A 23,857-nucleotide genomic window follows, 5' to 3' on the forward strand; every position below is an offset into this window, starting at 1 on the left:
CCCTGCCCCAGCCTCAGCAGCAGGGCTGGCCGTACCATGAGGTGAACTGAGGCAGCTGCCTCAGGTGCCAGACTCTGGGGGTCATCACTAGGACCCAGAATGTAGAAAATTGTGTCTGCTGCTGGTGCATATGTATTCTCTCTGCTCTAGATGCACAGAGATGGTGGAGTACTGTACTGGAGGAAGGACGGCACAAGAGACATAACAGGCAATCAGGGAAAAGGTGAGAGGAGATAACAGAAAGGAGCAGGAGCTGCAGGGAGAGAGAGGAGGAGGAGCCTCTTATGTACCTCTCTAGCACCCTGAGGAGCCTGGACTGATTAACACCAGCTTCTCAGGGAGCTTCCTGTTTCCTACTGCTTCCCTGAACCCACTTGAGGAGAACAGGCAGCGAACTGAAGTAGTAGGTGCCATTTAGGCCCTGAAGATGCTGATATCTTCCCTCACTCAGGCCCTGCTACCAGCTTGCTTATTTGTCCCCTTCAACTGAGTGTTGAGCACCACTATAGCTGGCACAGAACAGCAATCTTGAGTGAAAGAAGAAAACGCCCCTCTGGGACAGCATTCAGAAAAAGAAAAAAAGCAAAGGAAGCTTTTCTATCTAAGCAGGAAGGAGCTCTTCTGAGATACATAGACACAAATGTTTGTGGTGAGCCTTCCAGCTCCAGTGAGACGTGAATGGTGAGGAGATGCCTGATCTTCCAGTTAGTCAGAGTGCAGGTGACCTGGCAGCTATTGCAGCATCCATATCTCCATATCCAGCTCAAATGGATGTAACCATGCACATTCCTGAAGAAAAGTGTAGATCAGAGAAGAGAGTGGTGGAAGAGCAAGAAACAGCTGCTGCTGAGTTTAATTCCTTGAGTCTAGATGATCCAGGACTGTGGACGCACTTGAGCAGTAGCCTGAGGGACTTACTTGTACTGCATGAGTTGCAGCCAGTGAAAAACTTCATGTTCCCCAAAGACAATGAAAAAAGAAGTTTCCACAGGAACAAAGGACTGGAAAAATCTGGCTAGAAATCTGGCATGCCACGAGAAGGGAGCAACTCACCAGAGAGCATTCCGTAGGTGCAAAGAGCTTGAGATGAGACTAAGGTTAAAGGCCACCATAGATGATCAGCATCAAGAGAAGATTGCATCAGAGTCTCTTTACTGGCAAAATGTTCTGAAAAGGCTCATTGCCATTGTGAGAATACTTGCTACCCAAAACATAGCACTGCGTCGCACTTCAGATCAGCTGTATGTGCCCAACAATTCCTTAAAATTGTGGAGCTGATGGCTGAATTTGATGCTGTACTCCAGGAGCATCTAGGAAGAGTCACCACCCAAGAAATGTGCACACATCACTACCTGGGAAAAACAATTCAAAATGAGATCATACAGTTACTGGCAACAAAAGTCAAACAGAAGATTGTGGTAGATCTGAAGTCAGCAAGACATTACTCTGTTATTCTGGACTGCACACATGACATTGGCCATATGGAACAAATGACTTTAATGGTGCGTTTTGTAACAACAGAACCTAGTGAAAATGTCCCTGCAGTGGTGATGGTCAGAGAGCATTTTCTTGAATTTATTGTCATTATCACTGATGATACTATAGGAGCTGGTCGAGAATTGTGCTTCTTAAAAAGCTGGAAGATAAAGGAATTGCGACAGCTGACATGAGAGGTCAGGGCTATGATAATGGTGCCAACATGAGAGGAAAGGACACAGGAGTGCAGACACGGATCCGAGAGTTAAACCCTTGAATTTTTTTGTTTGTTTGTTTGTTTTTGTCCCATGCAGTTGTCATTCATTGAACTTGGTGGTCAGTGATGCAGCATCAGCTTCTAATGAGGCTGCTGAATTTTTTAATGTACACCTCTACCTTGATATAATGCTGTCCACTATAAGGCGAGTTCGGATATAACGTGGTAAAGCAGCGCTCCGGCGGATGGGGCTGCTTTACCTAGTTATATCTGAATTCATGTTACCACAAGCGGTTCCTCTGCGCCTGCCCATTACCTGCTGTGGCCCTCCCGAGGACCCCCCTTGCCCCAATTCACCTCCACTCCACCTCTTCCCACGAGCATGCCGCAGCTCCGCTTCTCCCTCCCTCCCAGGCTTGCTGCGCCAATCAGCTGTTCAGGGAGTAGGGGGAGGCAGAGCAGAGGTGAGGTGGGGAGGGGAGCGGTTCCTCTCCCTACCCTGATATAACGTGTCCTCACGTATAACATGGTGAGATTTTTTGGCTCCCGAGGACCGCTTTGTATTGGGGTAGAGGTGTAATTCAAAGCATCTAAATATTTTGCTCTGCATCAACTAATGGCAAATTTTGAAGCAACATCTGGGAACATCCTCTCTGACACTGAAATCACTGAGTGCCCCACGATGGGAAAGTTGAGTGGAGGTGATAAAGCCTATCAGACACCAGATTGGGAAGATAGATTATGCCATAGTTGCCATTATGGAGGTTAATGCTATGACAGGAACTGTTCGTGGGAGAACAGTAGCAGAGGGAAATGGAATCCCCAGAAACATACCTAACTTCAAATTTCTGTGTGGCTTAGTGTCGTGGCATGGCATACTCTTTGAAATAAATGTTGTAAGCAAGAGACTCCAAGGTGTTGACCTTGATATATCTGGAGCAATGGAACAACTAGACAAAGCAAAGTCATACCTACAGTCTTACCAGTCAGATGAGGGATTTCAAAACGTGCCAAAGAGTGCACGGAAGTTGGCAGAGGAACTTCACACTGAAGCTATTTTCCCACCCATTCAAGAATACAAGAGTCACCGAAGAAGAAGCCATTTTGATTACGAGGCACACAATAATCCCATAAGAGACCCCAAACAACAATTCAAAGTTGAGTTCTTTAACCAGTTGCTAGATTGTGCAATACAGTCAGCTGAAGAATGTTTCATGCAGCTCAAGGAACACAGCAGTATATTTGGGATGTTGTATATTCCAAAACTTCTCACCACTATACCTGAATAAGACCTACACCAGCAATGCAGGGCACTAGAGGCAATGTTGACACACGATGACATGCACGATATTGATATGAGTGATTTCGGTAATGAACTGAAAGCCCTTTCAAGATGCATTTCAGCAGGATCCAACTCCAAAGGCTGTTCTGGAATATATGTGCACAAATAAGATGACTACTCTCTCTTTCCAAATGCTTTTGTTACTCTGCATATACTTCTTACACTTCCTGTAACAGTTGCCAGTGGAGAACGCAGCTTCTCCAAGCTGAAGTTTAATAAAAATATATCCATGCTCCACAATGACACAGGAGAGGCTAGTCAACCTTGCAACCATCTCAACAGAGCATGAGCTGGCCCAGACTGTGGACCTTCAGCAGGAAGCAGTTCAAATCTTTGCAACCAAAAAGGCACGGAAAGCACCACTTCGATTATTCAAACAGATAAAAATGCCAGTGTTTACTATGCAAACAAGAAAAGTTACATTTGCTGTTCAGGTGTTTGAAAGTTAAGTGTTACTTTAAATTTTTGAACAAGGCATTTTAAGTTGTCAGTTCTCCTTTTTGGGGTAGATAGCAGAGCAGTACCATGAGAGGAGTAGAACAGGAAGAAGGCAGAATTGAGACCTTTCAAAGTTTTGACCCAAGCAAGGGGGCATGGGGGCATTATTTGAACTCCCTGCTCAGGTGCCAAAATGTTGTGGGCCGGCCCTGCTCAGCAGCAAACTGTTGCTCCATTCCTACCCTGGGGCCAAGGCTGGGGGCAAATCCAGAAGCAGAGCTACACCTGGCTGTGGGCCCTTCCCCGCTGCAGCCCAGCTGCAGCTTCACTCCTGCCCCCGCCCCTAGCTCTGGCCCCTGGCTGTGGCGCTGCTCCCAGACCCACTCCCAGCTGCAGCCACTGCCTCGGCCCCCTTACCCCTGTCCATGTCCCGTCCCCAACTCTGGAGTCGTGGCTCCACTCCTGGGGCACAAGCAGGGGGATGGGGAGGCACAACCCTCAAAAGTTTGGGGACTGCTGGCTTAATGCATACAAAAATGTGTGTGTGTGTGTGTGTGTGTAGTGTGGATAATACATATTAATATGATACGTATTTATATGCTAGGCAACGTATATTAATCAGCAGTGTGCAAATTTTGCCGCCTCACTGTTTACCCCTTTTTCCAGATCAACTATGAATATGTTTAACAGCACAGATCCCAGTACAGATCCTTGGGGGACACTGCTATATACCTCTTCCCATTGTGAAAAATGACCATTTATTCCTACTCCTTGTTTCCTATCTTTTACCCAGTTCCTGATCCATGGGAGGGCCTTCCCTCTTATCCCATGACTGCTTAGTTTGTGCAAGAGCTTTTGATGTAGGGTCTGAAAGTTCAGGTGTCCTATATCCCCTGGATCTCCCTTTGATCACATGCTTGTTGACCCCCTCATAGAATTCTAATAGGTTGGTGAGGCAAGAATTTTGCTATTCCAAGGAGCATATGGGTAATTAACACTTATTTATAGCCTGGAACTGGTTTTCAAAGAGGTTATTTAATCACTATCATAAACCAAAACATGATACCATACTCTTAAAAGATAGATAGATAAATTAATTAATTAATTAAATAGGCTTTAAAAATCTTATTTGTGATTTTTTTCAGCTGGTGATTTCATCAAAAATATTTAGAGTCCATTATTTAATGTTTCTTATTTTTTTTTGGTCTATTGCTGGCTCAGGGCTTCTCTTTCTCCTTCTGGTTGCTGTTTTTACTTGATCTTGCAATGATTTATGCAGGTGTTTAACTTAACCCTAAGTAGCCTCTAGAGAAAATAGTGGGATAACTCACATTCGTGAGTGAACATGTATGTAAATCTTTGCAGCATTGGGACCCTAGAATCTCCCATTTTTGACATCCTTACCATCCATTCAGTGATCTACTAGCTGGATTAGTTTCATTTTGCATTTAAATATTCAGGAGCATTAAGCAGCTATGTAGAAAAAATTGTGCTTGTACTTGGAAATACATAACTATCAATACTTTGGTTACTGTGTTATGGAACTGGAGATTTTGATTTTCTAAGGGCTGTTCAAAGGAGATTTGCTCATGAAAGTGCTGAATTTACAAGATCAAACCTTAGTGTGAACTGATCCCAAAAGGTAGTGATCACAAGAACGTTGACTTAAACATCTGTAACTCCCATTTGAGGTAACAACTCTGAGGACAGTGATAGGAATCCTGAAGATGGTGATGCACTGGTTAAATGTTTGTACTGCATTTACACAAAAGGTAATATGAATGGAACACATGCCTCAGATAGTGTTTTGTTTTTGTTTAAAACATTTTTGCTGTTAAGAAGCATGTTATCTCTGAGAACTACAAAACTAAGGATCTCTGGTATCTTCTAGACTGAGCACTGAGTCCCATTGGGTAGATAGATTTTTTAGGTTGATCTTTCTATACAGAAGCCCTTAGAACCCCATAAAATTGGGTCCCTAATCCATAAACTATTGGAACTAATTTACAAAACTTTTTTTAAACATTACATGAATATATTGTCTCATGCTATAGAATTAGAATTTATAATCCCTATTCCATGATGAGATAACTTTGAGCTATTATGTGTCTTAATTAAAACTATCTTTAGATAGGTTTTTTCCTCAAAAGGCATTTTATCAAAAATATCTGATTTAAATAAAAACCAATTTTTAATTTTTTTTTTGTAAAAATCATTGTTTTTTATCCAACCTGGTTTATTGCTCTAATGTAGAGTAGCTTTCAGTTTGAGGTATGTGGTTGCCTGGGTGATGCATCCAAGCAGATCCTGAATGGAGTCCTAGCATATTTTTTATGTAAATATTCTGCCTTCTCTTTAATAGCATCTAAATTAAATTTGTGCTACTAACTACTTTTTTTGTTCTCCATGTGTAGCAGTATGTAAATCATTATTTGAGCTTCTTTTCCTACAATATTAGTTGCCACTCAATGAACAAATTATAGTAAAGGCAGTGTACTTCTAATGAATGATAATAGCAGATACTTTTCAGTGTTCTGCTTCATTAAATGTTACTGCATATCCTATGCTGATTTTTTTTTTTTTTTTAACAGGTCAATACATTCAAGATCAAGTTAAACCTTTAAAATGATGGCTTAAATATTGATAAAATTTGTTTTCAATTACAAATTTACTTTTAACAGTATTCTATCCATTATTTTACAGTACAATTATTTTGAACCTAAAAACTTTTCTTAGTTTTTCTCATTAGTTTAAAAACATTTTGTAATAACTAAAATGATTTACAAGGATGTACAGGAAGTCTTCATAAGTGTCTTTATCTTCTTTGAGATATGAAGTATTATGTGCTACCAAACCTGTCACAGGTCTCTTCTGTCTCCAATAAAGAGCTCCAGGGAAGATTTCACAGTTGGGTATTGGGTCAATCTGTTTTCAAAGGATTTATGCAACTAGGTTCTTGGGCATTTTCTGCAGCTTAGTTATGTTAAGTGTTTTTATTCATAGGTTGGGAGATGTGAAGTTTTGGCAGCTGGGTAGTAGACTGGACATTTGTCCTTTTTTTGTTTGTTTTTTGTTAAAGCCTAGAAAGGTTTCTGCTGTTGAAAAGGGATTTGGAAATGTTCCTCACTAAGGGTATGGCTACACTTGAAACTTCAAAGCGCTGCCGCGGCAGCGCTTTGAAGTGCGAGTGTGGTCGCAGCGCCAGTGCTGGGAGAGAGCTCTCCTAGCGCTGCACGTACTCCACATCCTCTACAGGTGTAGCTTGCAGCGCTGGGAGCCGCACTCCCAGCACTGCAGCACTGTTTACACTGAGGCTTTACAGCACTGTATCTTGGAGCCCTCAGGGGGGGTGTTTTTTTCACTCTCCTGACCGTGAATGTTGCAGTGCTGTAAAGCGCCAGTGTAGCCATGGCCTAAGAAAGGAGGAGACTTTGGCAACTACCAAGGAGGAGATATGGTAGGTCAGTCATTTGTCAGGTGAAAATAAAACTTTTGAGCATCATGTAGACTTTTTTTCTTTTTTTCTTTTCTTTTTTATGTTAAAAGTGAAAAGGAGATGAAGGTATTGTAGTCTGTCATTACACCTAGTTAATGAGATGTGTGTGTATCTAGGTATCTTAAATAAGGTTTACTTCACTGGACGTTTCCTTGTTTTTCAAAGATTGCATTAGGTAGTTTTACACTTAAGCAACTCTGATGTAAAGCTATAAAGTTTTTGATGAGCTTTCTTTTCAATAGAGGCCATAAGGTGTAGAGGGAAGAAGGGACTGGGTAGGTGGGGGAAAAGGGGGTGTAAGGTGTGGGTATGTGTATATTTAGAGAGAGAGAGCTCTCTTGCATCCTCCCTCTGGAATGTTCCAGTACCTTGTTGTATCATTCTTTTGGAAGTGGGAAATATGTGCCATTTGTGATTTGGTGTGTGAAGTCCAAGAAAGTAATATGAAGAAATCTCTGAATTATTGTTAACTTCTTTAATTTTGACTGCACAGCTGGAAACATAAGGAGAGGCAACTCTTCGATTTCCAGTATGATCTGTCAATTATCGTTTTCACAGTTTTGGGGTATCAATGTTTGAACTGTTCCATGGTCTCCTGAAGGAATGCCTCCTCAGATCTCAGGCCTCTAGCTGTCACCTCTCTGTGCAGGGATTCAGGCCCCTCTTGACCAGGGATTTAGTCTTGCAGCCACCTTGCACTTCACAGCATTTGTCCCAGCAAGTCTGACTCAAGTCCAACCCCCTGCGCTTTGTGTTCTCTTCAAAGGCTATGGCCAGTGTATGCCAGTGGTTAGTTGTAACCAAGCAGCTCTTCCAAAGCAGAGTAAATGTTTTTAAGGACAAAAGTATACAGAGAGAACATATAAAACAATAAAAGGATCTAAACACATATTTAAGTTTACCAGAGACCCCCTCGTCGATCCTTAAGGGACTTGCTAATAGGTCTCAGAGTCTTTCAAACTACTGTCTAAGGATTTGCCTCTCTTGGTTATCAGGTTGTGTTAGATTGTAGCCAAAGAAGCACCACTTTCAGTCAGTTCAAGCTCAATTTTTAAACCCCCAATCCCCATCTTTGTTTCCAGGCTTCCTGAAAGAGGTAAAACCAGTTGCTACCCTTGTTCTCGGGGATAAGTCTGCAAAGGCTGGCCATCTGCATAATCAGCCTTGGGACTTTGCATTAATTGTCTCCTAATGATTCCAGATTCAACAGGGACCCCACCCACTGAGCCAGAAACACAAATTTATTGATACAAATGTCTATGAATATTTTATGGGTACCTATTATCTGGCCCATCTTGATATAATAGTCGTCGAAGTTTTTCGTGCTTTCAAGGGCTGGCTCAAACATACAGATAATGTTCATAAAGTTAGTGTAATAGTCTCAAGATATGCCTGTGTTTGTCATAGCTTTCACAGTCAGCATTTACTCCTTGAATCAGTGTTGCTGCATAGACCTCATTTTGAGAGACCCATTGGATTACATTACATGAATAGCAGTTGCAATTTGGCGATATGATGGACACAAAAGAAATGGCAATTTCTTCTTTGAAGTTGTCTTTGCTTTACCACTTGTGGATAGAGCCCTGGTGTGGACCTGCAGAACTGGCTTGATAACAGAGCTGGTAGGAAACCAAAATTTTCATTCCAAATTGGAATGAAAAGCCAGAATTTTCTGTGAAATGAAAACTCTTGAGACGAAAGGTTTTAACTTTCTTAATGTTTTGTTTTGATGATGTCAAAATATTATTGAACATAGCATATCAAATATAATATTATTTCAATATAAAATTTAAAATGAAATCAAAACAATACAGTAGAAACAGAACATTTTTATCTTCTCGTAATATTTTGACCTTACAAAAATGAGATAAAACCATTGAGATGATTTTCAGTCAGCTCTGTTGAATATCCAATGGTGTGGTGTTTGAATAGCTTCTTATGAGGACGATGTCACTGCTCTACTCTATGTAAGGAAATGCAGCACCTCCCACCCAACTGCCTTAGTGTCTTTGTTGCAGTTTAGAGAGCTAATGGAACTTGTCTGTAAGGTCTTCGAGCTAGTTAATTTAATTCTAGTTTGTTCTTCTGGTAGTTGTTAATGGTTTGGTTAGTATAGGTTAGCTTCAAATAGGCTATTTCTTTACTTTTGCTATTATCCTAAAAATAAACTGATATATTACTATACAGCTTTAAATATTTTTGGTCAACATAACTATTTATAGATTTTTCTCATGCTTTTTAGCTGTTTTATATAAACTGTTTATTAAAATGAGCATTCTCTTTATTAATGGAATTGTCTAAACTGTATGGCAATAGGGCATTACAGTTTCTGTAAAGCTTGCTAATTATACCACCTGAAAATGTGGCAAACCTTTCCTGTTTTAAAAAAAACAAACCAAAAAACCCCAAACCATATCAAAAGAAAAAATAACAAAAAAAAAAAAATTACCAAATGATATTTCTTATTGTGTCCATACTGCCACAAAAGAATTTGGTTTTTACTTCAGTACTTTGAATGGATTTTATGTGTGTGGAAACAAAGATATTAGACCTTGGTTTAATAAACCTTCTCATTAAAATTAAGATACAGTCAGTATTCTTATAGAAATATTGTATTGTTAACTGTTCTCTCTCTTGCACTCCAGTAACTGGGTGATAGGCATAGCATGAAATCCAGACTCCATTAGAGTCAATGGCAAAACTCCTATTGATTTCATTGGGGCAAAGAGTTCATCATAGGTGTTTCAGGTATTTGGAAGAATTTGTTTTTTTTTATAAATACCAAGAATGGATAAGAATTAGAGCTGTCTAAGGCCATATCTACACTTACTGGGGATCAACACTGCTGTGATTGATGCAGCGGGGGGTCGATTTAGCAGGTCTAGTGAAGACCTGCTAAATCGACTGCAGAGTACTCCACCCGAACGAGAAGATTAAGGTAAGTGGATGGGAGAGTGTCTCCCATCGCAGTAAATTGACCTAAACTATGTTGACTCAGCTACGTTATTCACGTAGCTAGAGTAGCATAACTTAGGTTAATTTACCACGATAGAGTAGACAATGCCTAAGGGATGTAACTAGAAGTAATAGAATAAACTATTAGTGAAATACTTTAAATGTCAACATTGTTAATTGTCATCATTAGCATCAGAGTTAGTACCTACTGAAATGAATGGGGCAATTCACACCTCAAAGTAATTCTCAGGTGTACTGCAAACTCAGGCAGACATTGCTTTATCGATTACACTCAGGTCCTATTCTGAAAGTTTTCTTTGGAATTGTAAGAGTTTAGAGATTAGTTTTCTTAAAAATGAAGACTCAGGAGAAGAATTAACAGGTCTGTCTGCATCCCAACCCCTAGCTAGTACTTTGTGCTCCCCCAGGTGTGCTTGGGGAAATGTTGCTGTATTCAAAGGGCAGTTAGTCTTCCAACCTGTATACCTAAAAGTTCTAGGGTTTTTAATTGCACAAGCCTCGGGAAAACTACAGTGAAGGGTTTCCCAACCTTTCCTGTTTGCTCATTTAGTATTTCATCCGATATTTTTCTTACAATCTTGAGTTTCATAAGCCTGATAGGTTTGCAACCTTACATGGTTGGGAGATCTTCAAGGAAAATAGAAGATGTTGCAGGAAATATGAATGTGGTCCCCAAAATCATGATTTTCTTAAAAATCATGAGTTTAAAAATAATAAATTGAGAATTTTTTGTTTGCTTTTTTGTTTTAAACCCTCTGTATTTAGATTTTCTCCACAACCATGAGAGTTAGAAACTTCCTTTTAAAAAAACACAAGGCTGAGAGCCTCATATAATAACATGACTCTGAGAGCTAGAACTGTATGAAAAATGCCAGATATCACAAGACACTTGATACTTTCACTATTGTTGATAATACTGAAGAAGTGGTGTGCAGGGAGGTATTCAGTAGGGGCACTTTTTCATTTAAGTCCATAGAAAATCAATATAATAGAATTATAGAAATTTAGGGCTGGGAGGTGTACAAAGTTGGTTGAAATCAGAATTTTGCTATTTTACTATTTATGCTGGTAAAACAGAACAGGAGACATACAATTCTCCCCTGAAGAGTTCAGTCACAAATTTAATGAACACTTATTCATATGCATCATAAGCATAGAAGCATGTTCTTTGGAACAATGGCCAAAGCACTGCTTTGGAATTTCAAGTGTAACCAAGCCCTTAGTCTGTATCTGCAAAAAGAACAGGAGTACTCGTGACACCTTAGAGACTAACAAATTTATTTGAGCATAAGCTTTCGTGGGCTACAGCCCACTTCATTGGATGCATGCAGTGGAAAATACAGTAGGAAGGGGTGTGTGTGTGTGTGTGTGTGTGTGTATATATATATATATATATGCATAGAGAGTATTAAACAATGGGTTTACCATACACACTCTAATGAGAGCGATCTGTTAAGATGAGCTATTACCAGCAGGAGAGAGAGAGAGACACTTTTTGTAGGGGTAATCAAAATGGTCCATTTGCAGCAGTTGACAAGAAGTAGTGAGGAACAGTGGTGGTGGGGAAATAAACATGGGGAAATAGTTTTACTTTGTGTAATGACCCATCCACTCCCAGTCTTTATTCAAGCCTAATTTAATGGTGTCCATTTTGTAAATTAATTTCAATTCACCACTCTCTCATTGGAGTCTGTTTTTTGAAGTTTTTTTGTTGTAATATTGCAACTTTTAGGTCTGTAGTCGAGTGACCAGGGAGGCTGAGTATTCTCCAGCTGGTTTTTGAATGTTATAATTCTTGATATCTGATTTGTGTCCATTTATTCTTTTATGTAGAGACTGTCCAGTTTGGCCAGTGTACATGGCAGAGGGAGAGTGCTGGCACATGATGGCATATATCACATTGGTAGATGTGCAGGTGAATGAGCCTCTGATAGTGTGGTTGATGTGATTAGGTCCTATGATGGTGTCCCCTGAATAGATACATGGACAGAGTTGGCAATGGGCTTTGTTGCAAGGATAGGTTCCTGGGTTAGTGTTTTTCTTGTGTAGTCTGTGGTGCTGGTGAGTATTCCAAACCACCATTAGTGGCCCACACTTTGCATAATTACAATAGGCCCTCAGAGTTATATTTCATATTTCTTGTTTCAGATACCAGAGTGGTACATTTATACAAATAGGATGATCACATTCAGTAGGTTATAAGCTTTGTAATGATACCTTACAAGAAACATTTTGCATAAGGCATATTCCAGTTACATTATATTCACTCATTAGCATATTTTTATAAAACCATATAGACTTTAACGTCACAGAAAGGAGGGCAAAAGAAGATTCCCAACTGCATAGAAAATACTGATTCCTGACAATCTGCACAAATGTTCAGTTGCAGACAAAGAGGAAAAAGTAAGATGGGGGGTTAGATGATTGCGTGCCTTTCTTATCAATTAGTACTTTAAAATATCAGTTCTAGATACAGTGAGACAAAGGAAATTGTTAGAATCAGGAGGTGATGTGTTTTGCTAAGCAGAAAATTAACTGAAAGATGTTTTTAAAAGGTCACTGGATAAAATTGTTTTAGCCTTGTTATGTCAAATGTAGTACATATACAACTGTTAAGACCAAATTAAAAGTAACTCCTATGTTTATTTATATACAAGTTATATATAAGTTTTTTAACCGTTTGAACTGGTTTCATAAACTTGGTTTTGTTTGGAGATACATAGATATGCATCGTTGCATACGTTTTAGCATTACATGAAGTACTTGTGCATTCTTTACACTATTCAAACACTTAGTTGATTTTCTTTTTTTCTTTCGATTTGAAACCAGAAGGCTTCCTTCTGTGCTTAAGTATATGGTGTTAATTTATTTGAAATCCCTTCCACACCCTTCCTTTGAAAGTTCAGTGTTTCTTTGTAGAAAATATTTGTGAGTAGTATTGGAAGGCCTAATAATGAAGCTGGATTATGTTGCAGTTTAAATGAGAAATAAAGATTTGTGATTAATTTTACGTTTCCATACTTGAAGCCAGTGCAGGTTGACCTAGTTAAGGATGAATGCATATGGAGGATAGTTAGTTAGTTTGTAAATTACTGCTTGTAGTCCTTGGAGTGCTTGTAAGATGCTTAATTGCTGATATAGATGCTGCTTGGCCAATCTGCATGTCAGTAGTGGAGTCCATTATAAAAATGGCAACCCACCTCTGTGTACTAAGGCAAGTACAATAATGATTGCTGATAGCGAGAGTTCATAAAAATGAGAGAGGATAGAAGATGAAAAAATAGTATAATTTAAAAATAGCTATTCTTATGTTTCCATTTGAGATCATACAAAATTTACTGCAGAATACCTATTTTGATTTATTGATTAAACCAGTGATTTAATCTTTTGCAATGTGTGAAATGGTATTGGACAGATTAGTGAGCATTATTATTTTGAAGAGCTGATGATGCTTCATGTTGTTTTAATTCTGGAGCAGAGTGTTTTGTCACATGACATATATTTCTAATAAACATGGTTTATTTACTGTGAAAACTTAAAAGGTTTTCTTTCTTTAGTTGACAAAGGGGTAGAAATGTAATCTGCCAGTTTTTTCTTGAATGTATATTTACTTTAATTGCAGTCCAATATATTCCATTATTTATAAATCACGTTACTGAATTACACTTGTTTTATTCTTTCTACAGAATATAAAACGAAGAAGCACATGATACTAAAGCTTTCTACATACATCTTAAGGATCTCTCTTAAAGAATTGCTGTAGGACTAATACTGATTATAATTTGTCTTAAGCATAATGTGGTGAAACAGAGGAAAAGAAGTTGCCCATCTTTGTGCCAACTAAGGAATTACAATGTTTATTTTGTGAGCTAAAACAGTTTTGCAGTGAACTGAGCATCTGAAAATGCGGCCATGGACTGGTTCCTGGCGTTGGATTATGCTCATCCTCTTTGCCTGGGGGACCTTGCTATTTTATATAGGTGGACACTTGGTACGAGACAATGAACACCCAGATCACTCCAGCCGTGAACTATCCAAGATACTTGCAAAGCTTGAACGTTTAAAACAGCAAAATGAAGACTTAAGGCGGATGGCAGAGTCTCTCAGGTAGGTTTAAAAAAATTTATTCAGAAAACCTGTGGGTGATGTCTCAAAGTTTTTTGAAGTTTTTTTTATCTCATTGTTTATACACTTTTGCAAGATTTAAAACAGATGTCATACAAACATTTTTTTCTAGTTATTCCTCTTTGCACATGGTGGCATGATTTATTGTGAGTGAATGTTGAAAAAAATGAATTGTATGACAGTTACTATACACGATGATGATGTCTGACAGGATAGAGACAAATATAATCTATCTTAATGCAGACTTTGCCCCAGAAGGGCATTTTATAGACTATACATGTAACCCTTCTGCCAGGTGGAGCCAGCAGCAACAAGGGCCAGGTTCAGTATCTCAGGGTTCCTTTTCAACAATACAACACAAAACCATCTTGAGCCCCCATCCAGTGACCTGGGACAATTACACACCACCTCCTGGGTGCCTCTAAGAGGCAATACCTCCCCTCTCGCAAGCACTGAGTCTGAGTGTAGCAAAACCTTTTAATACAAGGAGGGAATTAACTCAGCATTAATTTGGGGAAACACGGCAACTAGGGTTCATAAACACAAACTATGAGCAAAAGACCCACCCCCAAGTAAGTTGAGCAGTGTCCTTTTCCCCTCAGGATCTTAAGTCCAGCAACGCCAAAGTCCCTTTAACATGTCCGTCCCTTCTCTGTACCCCAATAACAGTTGCTGTCTGTGGCCAGTGCAGCCCCAGAGTTCAGAGGTTCATTTGCAGAGTTCACATCCCATATTGTGTGGAAGGCAGGATAGGGAGAAGTAAGGAGGCACTTTACATGCTGCACTGCTTGGGCACTCACTCATCTCCCCAACGGCCGATTGCCACACCTCTGCAGGACTTTGCTCTGGCCCTCTTCACCAGCTTCTTTGCTGGCCAGCTTCTCTACCGGCCAGCTTCTCTACCAGCCTCCCTGCTGGCCACTTGCCATGCCTCTCCACCAGCCACCCTTCTGGTTGCTCCTCTCTGCTAGCCGCCCTGCTAGCCACTGGCCACGCCTCTCTGCCAGCTGCCCGATCACCAAGATGCCCCCCAGCACTTAACACAGTTCTCAGGTTTCAGTTTTAGTAAAGGGAAAGCATGCCTCACCAATCTACTAGAATTCTTTGAGAGGGTCAACAAGCATGTGGACCAAGGGGATCCAGTGGATATATTGTATTTGGATTTTCAGAAAGCCTTTGACAAGGTCTCTCACCAAAGGCTCTTATGCAAAGTAAGCTGCCACAGGATAAGGGGGTAGGTGCTCTCATGGATTGGTAACTGATTGATTAAAATATAGGAAACAAAGGGTAGGTATAAATGGTGAGTTTTCAGAATGGAGAGGTAAATAGTGGGTGCCCCTCAGGGATCTGTTCTGGGACTAGTCCTATTCAACATATTCATAAATGATCTGGAAAAAGGGGTAAACAGTGAGGTGGCAAAATTTGCACGATACGAAATTACTAAAAATAGTTAAGATGCAGGCAGACTGCAAAGAGCTACAAAAGTATCTCTCAAAACTCGCAACAAAATGACAGATGAAATTCTATGTTGATAAATACAAAGTAATGCACACTGGAAAACATAATCCCAACTATATATATGAAATGATGGGGTCTAAATTGGCTGTTACCACTCAAGAAAGAGATCTTGGAGTCATTGTGGATAGTTCTTTGAAAACATCTACTCAATGTGCAGCGGCAGTCAAAAAAGCGAACAGAATGCGGGGAATTGTTAAGAAAGGGATAGATCATAGGACAGAAAATATTATGTTGCCTGTATATAAATCCATGGTACACTCCATCTTGAATACTGTGTGCAGATGTGGTTGCCCATCTCAAAAAAGATATATTGGAAAAGGTTCAGAAAAGGGCAACAAAATGATTAGGGGTGTGAAACAGCTTTTGTATGAGGAAAGATTAATAAGACTGGGACTTTTTGCCTTGGAAAACAGACAGCACAGGCTAAATGTGATTGAGGTATATAAAATCATGAGTGATGTAGAGAAAGTAGATAACGAAGTGTTGTTTACTACTTCTCATAAAACAAGAACTAGGGGTCACCAAATAAAATTAATAAGCAGCAGGTTTAAAACAAATAAAAGGAAGTATTTCTTCACACAACGCACAGTCAACGTGTGGAACTCCTTGCCAGAGGATGTTGTGAAGGCCAGGACCATAACAAGATTCAAAAAATAACTAGATAAATTAACTGAGGATAGGTCCATCAATGGCTATTAGTCAGAATGGGCAGGAATTTTGTCCCTAGCCTCTGTTTGCCAGAAGGTGGGAATGAGCGACAGGGGATGGATCCACTTGATGATTACCTGTTCTGTTCATTCGATCTGGGGTACCTGGCACTGGCCACTGTCAGAAGACAAGATACTGGGTTAGATGGACCTTTGGTCTGACCCAGAAGAGCTGTTTTTATGTTCTTATGTTCTCAGTGATTTCAGCTCTCAGTGATATCAGCTGTTAGTGGGGGAGTCTCACTGTTGGTGCACACTAGGCAGTCTCTCAAAATAGAGACACTAATGTCCCAAAGTAGGTCTAATACTTAGACCTAGGTATCAGTGATTTCAGCTCTGCAGCATGGAACAAGACTCTCAATTGAGTCTAAATTAACTTTTATTATGCCATGGAGAGAGGAAAGGTCTAATGGTGTCTAGGACCCTTGAACAGGACCCACACCAGCAGGTACAAATACCTATCTCCAGCCTCTCTCAGCTCGTTGGGCTTTGGAACCTATGTCCCCTGCCTAGTGATTGCTGTTCAGTTGAGGGTGAGTCCCTCCATTGGGGTATGCCAGGTACAATTCTGCTGCCCTCAGTTCACACAACAAGGATAACAACCCTTTATTACTCCTTCCCTAATAACAAGGAGGCTGGGGATCTAACACCAGGCACAAGTGATCATTTGGGCAAGCAGTCCCATCATGCTGAGCACCTATGCAGGGTGCGGGTGTCCATGCAAACGAGATCAGCTTCTGAAGTCCTTTTCCACAGCTCACCACTGGATGTCAGGGCAGAGCTCATCCAGACTCTGCTTACATCTGTACAGTAGAAAATTAATTATTTTAAAATGTAGAATGTTAACTGTTATAACAAAGATGCCTTCTATTAAAGATATTTTCCTAAGCATTTGGCTTGCTTGTGATTGACATTGACGAGATGTACTATAATGAAGAAACGTTAGTGTTCACATTTTAGAAAGTAGCGGAATTCAGTTGTAATTTTATTGATCTGTGAACAAATTGTGCATAGCACATAAAGTATGGACAATTCAATACTTTGGTCATCTTTATGATTGAATGGAACAGTATGTGCAACATGCTGTCAGCGTTAAAGAAATGAAGTGAAATTCCTATCCTTAAGGCCTGTTTATCCCAGGGACATTTTTCATTAATGTCCAGCTGTTACTACCATGTGGAGCAGAATGCTAGTGGAGACTAACTGCTGGCTACCACCATTTTAACATTGTCAGTTAGATCTTCTTCAAGTAAATCTAATTGTTATGGTGATTACAGTAACACCAGCCAATGACATGTCTACAGCAGACACCTACCATTGCTAACCTTGATAGAGCTGAACTATGGATGGGAAAATTTTGGTTTAAGTTTGGACAAATACTTCTAAATAGTGCAAGAAATCATTTTTAGAATTAAACTATCATCTCATATTTTTGCACATCTCTTCACCTTACTAGGCACAGACAGACCCTATTAATATTAAGAGATTATACATGCACTGAGGGAGAAATTCCAGTACTTGATAGATAAGCGTTTAGAGTGAAACAGGGAGAATTTCCCTGCCTCTGGTGAAGTTCTTCCCCCTCACTGAATACTGCTAAACTGGTCCTATGAAGGATAACTTATTATTGAATCACAAAGAATTATGAGATGTAGCTTTTTACCTTTCAAATCCTGCAGATTGTACCAAACAGCATTTGTCATTTCACAATATTTTCCAAAGGAAAGATACCTCTTTGCACTCCTGCAAAGGCATTATTCTCCTGACAATTATATTTCACAGTTACTTTAAATTGGACTATCTACAGTCATCTGATAAAAGTCTATTAAAAGTCTGTAATATTTTTTTAAACTCTGTTAATGTATGCTGGTAAATAAATTGGCTAAACGTTTTAGTATATTTTTATTGACATAATATGGACATATATTAGGAGTATCTTCCCATGTTAGAGAAAAACGAAAGACCTTTTCATCAGCCACATTTTAAATATTGTCTAAACAAGCTTAATAAAATATGACTTTCTATTAATCCTATGTTACAATGTATATATAGTAAAGTGTAGTGCCAGACTGAGAATCTGAGAAGAAATAAAGAATAGATTTTAAGGTAAAAAAGGATCAATATATCCATCTAGTCTGAACTCCTGCATAGCACAAGCCATAGAATTTTACTCAGTAATTCCTGCAATGGAGAGAATTATTCATCCCTATCATATAAGTGAATAACTGTTGAGCCCAATAACTTGTGCTTTAACTAGAGTTATATTTTAGAAAGACTATAATCTTGATGCAAAGACTCCAACTGATGATAAATTTATCACTGACCTTGGTAAACCTTCTTTTGATTAACTCACTTAAGAAGTTATTTCCAATTTGAATTTTTCTAACTTCAACTTCTATCCATTGGATTCTGTTATTGCCGCTAGATTAAAGCGCCTCCCTATGTCAGATATCATCTTGCAATGTAGGTATTTATAGACTAATCAAGTAACTTAATTGCCTATACACCGATGCTAGTTGCCTTGGTAATAAACAAGAATAACAGAAATTGCTTTTTATGAGCTTAAATTTGACCTAGTTGATATTACTGAAAACTGGTGGGGAGATTTACATGACGAGGACTCTCAAGAGTTACGATCCAACAATGATGCCATCTGCACCTGTTTCTGAATTCCCCTTTGATTACTGTCTAGCTTACTTTGCCTACAAATGGAGGTTCTATCACAATGGACAAGTGGATACTAGATTTCATGCACTTTGGCTGCACCATCAAATTTCTTTCCCCACCTCCTCCAAAACCACCTTCTCGGCTCCTCTTCCAGAACCACTCTTAAGAGGAAATCCACTGACAGGAGGTGTACTCTCTCCTTGTGTTAGGAGCAAGTTCCACTCGGCATCAAGGGAAAGGATTTTACTACAACTATTTAATAGTTCCCAGGAAAAAGGGAGGATGGAGATCCGTTCTTGACCTATGATGGCTAAATATTTTTATTCATGAATTAAAATTCCACATTGGAAAATAAAGTATCTTCCAGTACAGACTGGCTAACCTAGTGAGACCAGTTTTAAACTAGGTTTGTCTAGGGTGGGAGACAAAAGCCTACAGGTAATTCCAAAACATGGAAACCTGGGTGAAGGGTCAGAATCTGGGGAGAACCTGGGCAATCACAGCAGGGCGAAGGAGAGATGAGACAGAATAGAGGAGAAATCTAATGACTATCATAGGTATCTGTATACTAACATAAGAAGTATGGGGAATACAGAGGAAGAACTAGAAATACTAGTGAGTAATCAATTATGACATAACTGACATCATAGAAACTTGGTGGGATAATCTAGGTAACTGGAATATTGTATAGAAGGATACAGCTTGTTCAGGAAGGACAGGCAGGGAAAAAATGGTTATGCATTGTATATCAAAGGATGTGTACTCTTGCACTGATGCGATAAAAGTGGGAGACAGACCTGTTGAAGGTCTCAGAGTAGGGACAAAAGGAGTTAAAAACAAAGGTAATGTCATGGTAAATGCCTACTATAGATTACCTAAGCAGAAAGAAGAGGAAGATGAGGTTGTTTTTTTTTAAACAAGAAATACAATTATCCAAAACGGGGTACTTGCTGTTGATGGGGGACTTTAACTACCCGAACATTTGTTGGAAAGTAATACAGGAGAGCACAGATTATCCAACAAGTTCTTGGAGTGTATTGGAGACAAATTTTTATTCGAGAGGTGGAGAAAGTGACTAGGGGAGAGGCTATTATAAATTTCATGCTGATTGAGAATTTGAAGATGGAAGGCAGTTTGAGTGAAAGTGACCACGAAATGATAGAATTTATGATTAAGGAGTGGTAGGCGGGAAAGCAGCAGAATAAAGACAATGGACTTCAAGAAGGCAGACTCAGAATTGGTAGGTAAAATTCTGTGGGAAACTAGTCTAAGACAAAAAGAGTGCAGGAGAATTGGCAGTTTATTAAAGGGACATTTTAAGGGGCACAAGCAAACTATCTCAGCATAAATGAAGTAGGATCTGAGGCTAAAATAGGAAAAGAACAGGTTAATGATTACTTAGACAAGTTAGAAATCTTCAAGTCAGCAGGGTCTGATGAAATACTTCCTAGAATAGTTAAGGAACTGGCTGAAGAGATCTCTAAGCCATTAGCAATTATCTTTGAGAAGTCCTAGAGGATGGGCAAGATCTCAGAGGACTGGAAAAGGGCAAATATCGTGCCTATCAATAAATAGGGGAACAAAAACAAGCCAGAGAATTATAAACCAGTCAGCTTAATTTCACTATCCTGAAAGATAGCCCATCCAGCCCATAGAGGACAAACCTTAGGACTGGTCCACTGCCTAGCCCAGCTAAAGTGATTTCAGCTGTGCTGGTGCTGGGAAGGTATCATCTCTGCATTTTCTTTTGCCACAGTTTTGCCTCTTTGCCATCTCTTGTCACACTGCTGCAGTGTCATCCCTACTCCGGATCTGGTCCAGTGGCTGTGCCACCTAATCCAGCTATAGTAACCACCTCCCTGGTGGTGCTGAATAGGGGGTCTTTAACAGAGTTCACTTGGCTCTATCATGGTACTCTACAACTTCAGCAAAGGTCCAGCTGTGGAGGGGGTTCGATGGCATATAGAATCCTTGAGCAGAGTGCTTGTCACCAGAGATTCACTTGATAGAAACTCCTTTTGTCCAAACTCCATTCCTCCGTCTTGCAAAACTGGAGATTTGGTTTTGGTGCCCCATCACTCAGAGTCCATTAAAGGTAGTTTTTGTTGCCTTTTTGTCACATAAGGATAGTAACATTTCATTTACCTCTATACCCAAAACTTAAATGACGTTTAATTAAGACAAGTAGAATGTTCATGCTGAGATCATAATTAATATGCAAATAAAGTCCATCTTATTCTGTTTATTCTTATACTTCAGCAATCGATGGCAGCAGAAAGCTCATTCCTTCTATAGCTTCTGACCACAGACTTACATTTACTTCCAGATAGTTCATAAAAATATTTAGTGTTGCGCTAGAACCGATCCCTGTGGGGCCCCATTACAAACACCCCCATTCAATTATAATTCCCTGTTGAATACTGCTTTCTGAGATCTGCTAATTAGCTAGTTCTTAATCCATTTAATTCATACTTTATGTAAGGGGTGTAGGGTAAATTTTTAATCAAAATCTTGTGCAGTACTAAGTCAAATGCCTTACAAAATTCAAAATATGTTAAACTTATGTGGTTATCTTTTTCACCAGACTTGTAACCTCATCAAAAATGAAATCAGATTTGTTTGGCAAGATCTGTTTTCCGTGAAAATTGGCATTAATTATAGGATTGCCAGCCCTCCTGTCTTGAACTCTCCAGGACTTAAAGATTAGTCTTTAATTAAAGATTATGGCATGTGATGAAACCTCCAGGAATATGTCCAACCAAAACTGGCAACCTGAATTAAGTACATTCCCATCCTTTAACTTTGTGTTGATTGAATCCTGTATCAGTTTTTCCGTTATTTTGGTCTGGACTGACATCAGGCTAACTGGTCTATAATTACCTGGATCATCTTGCTTGCCCTTTTTGAATATTGGCAGAACTTTAGCACTTTTCCAGTCTTCTTGAGTGTCTAAGTTGAGAAGACTTAAATTCTAAGATTTATTAACAATTAACATCAGTAGGCCAGAGATTTCAGCCATTTCTTTTAGGACTCGTGGAGGTAAATTATCTGGGCCTACTGATTTTAAAATGTTTCTTCCTATTGGATGTTATTTAATATCCTCCTTACTCATGGACTGGAAAGTATCATCATTCTCATGTGATATTAGTACATCAATAAATATTTGCCCTGTCTTTGGTAAGAAAAAAGATGAACACTTCTCTGTTTTCTTCATTATTACTTATTTTAGTATCTCCATCTAGTAATGGGACTATACCATTCTTCTTATGTTCTTGATATACTTAAAAAGCTCCTTCTTGTGTCCTTGGCCCTGCCAGCCGTGGATTTTTTCCATGGTCTCTTTACCTATTCTTACCAATTTTATACATTCAATAAATCTGAATGTGTTGATTTGTCTATATCCCTTTTTTCCATTTGTTATGTATTGTAATTGTCCTTTTTTATTATTATAAAATTGACTTTTTAGCCATCTAATAAACTCTTCTTAAACACCTCCCAATTTTCATTCAGATTTTGTCTAATTTTTTCCTCCCTATTAATTTCACTTAGTTTTATCAGCTTTGGGAAAGTTAACTCTTTTGAAGCACCAAGTATGTACATTTCTGGTTAGGACTCCCTCTGTTTGCCCATAATGGGGCTATGATAAATGGTCAACCACCAGCTTCTAGTCTGCTGATCAATTAATGCAATCAATGCCTTCTCCCCAGGCTTGATTTCTTGTAGGTTTCCCAGTTCAGGGCTCCTCACTGCACACTCCAGGTCTTTTCTGCTTCAGATCCAGTATCCCTGTGTCAAGAGAGCTCTGCTCTGAGGCTCTATTGCTGCCTTTTTTGTTCCCTAAGGCATTGATACTGATGGCGGGTTTTGTGGGGCAGGATTGACAGTTCACATTTCTAGGGCTGACCATTTATACCTTCCTGACCTGGACAAGTGTGTGGTTTGTTTTCCTCATCAATGTCAATCAGTATTAGTTAATTGTATATATTTTGTGAGCTAATCATAGCATGTGCTAAACTTTCTAATATGACTTCAAATATCTGTACAATTAGGTCAGATAACCAATCTGTTGTAAGAATGTCTTTTGAAGAAAAGGCATATAGACTAGAACTGGAAAGTCCAGAAACCTGAAGCTGTCACTTTTAGATTAAAAACACTGATTTTGAAGGCAACTACTTAACCTATTGACATTTTTCCTAGTGCTTCTGAGAGTATTATACATTTAGGAAAAGTATCCTAAAATGTTTAATTTGTTTCTGAGAGTAGGAAGGGAAAGTGGGATTGAAAAAATCAGAAATACTGTAGTTATGTTTCCTCTGGTCCTTTCAACAGAATTATGTATTGGAAAAACTATTAGCCTTACCGAAGGAGCAGTATTCTTTCTCCATGTATGAAATCTGAAATATAGCCTATCTGTCTGATATTGGTCAAAGCTGGAATTCACTACTTTGATCCATTGATTGCCACTGAAATATATCAGTGTTAATTATAAACTTATAAAATATTATTTCTTCCCTCTTGCAAACTATTAGACCTCAATTTATGGGGTTTTAGTCTTGTGACTGATGTCTCGCCATGATGATAGTACTGTCCTTTCCGATCGGTAACTCATAGCATTTAAAATTACACAAGAATAACATTTTCCTTTTTCTTCACTTCTCAGTACAGTACCTTGATATACCTAAACTGTTTCCATTTCACTGTGTCTAAAATAGATTATAATCTTGCAAGTATTCTGAGGACACTATCTATATTCTTTTCTTTATCCTCCTGCAACCTTAGATGCCCAGGGTATCCATCAGTTTCCGCCACTTATTTTAGTCTTTTATTAGTCTGTTTAGACTTCTGAATGTCATGGTGATTGATTTGGTTTCTTTCTCTTTGTGAAATGTTTCTTT

General features: G+C 39.1%; 1 protein-coding gene across 6 annotated transcripts in view; it reads left to right on the plus strand.

Annotated features, from left to right (window-relative positions):
• FUT8 (fucosyltransferase 8) overlaps positions 1–23,857 on the plus strand; it is a 235,515-nt gene that overhangs the window by 107,581 nt on the left and 104,077 nt on the right. For 3 of the 6 annotated variants that reach the window (XM_075065316.1, XM_075065318.1, XM_075065317.1), the window contains one exon: positions 13,632–14,052. The exons of 1 other annotated variant lie outside the window; for it this stretch is intronic. In XM_075065316.1, coding sequence (XP_074921417.1) covers positions 13,850–14,052 — 203 coding nt within the window. In that variant the 5' untranslated portion in view covers positions 13,632–13,849. Of the gene's footprint in view, positions 1–13,631; positions 14,053–23,857 lie in introns of those variants that run through there. 2 more of the 6 variants (XM_032776066.2, XM_075065320.1) reach the window with 2 other exon arrangements.

Source organism: Chelonoidis abingdonii, chromosome 4 (assembly GCF_003597395.2).
Source record: "Chelonoidis abingdonii isolate Lonesome George chromosome 4, CheloAbing_2.0, whole genome shotgun sequence".
In the NCBI taxonomy this organism is placed as follows: Eukaryota; Metazoa; Chordata; order Testudines; family Testudinidae; genus Chelonoidis; species Chelonoidis abingdonii.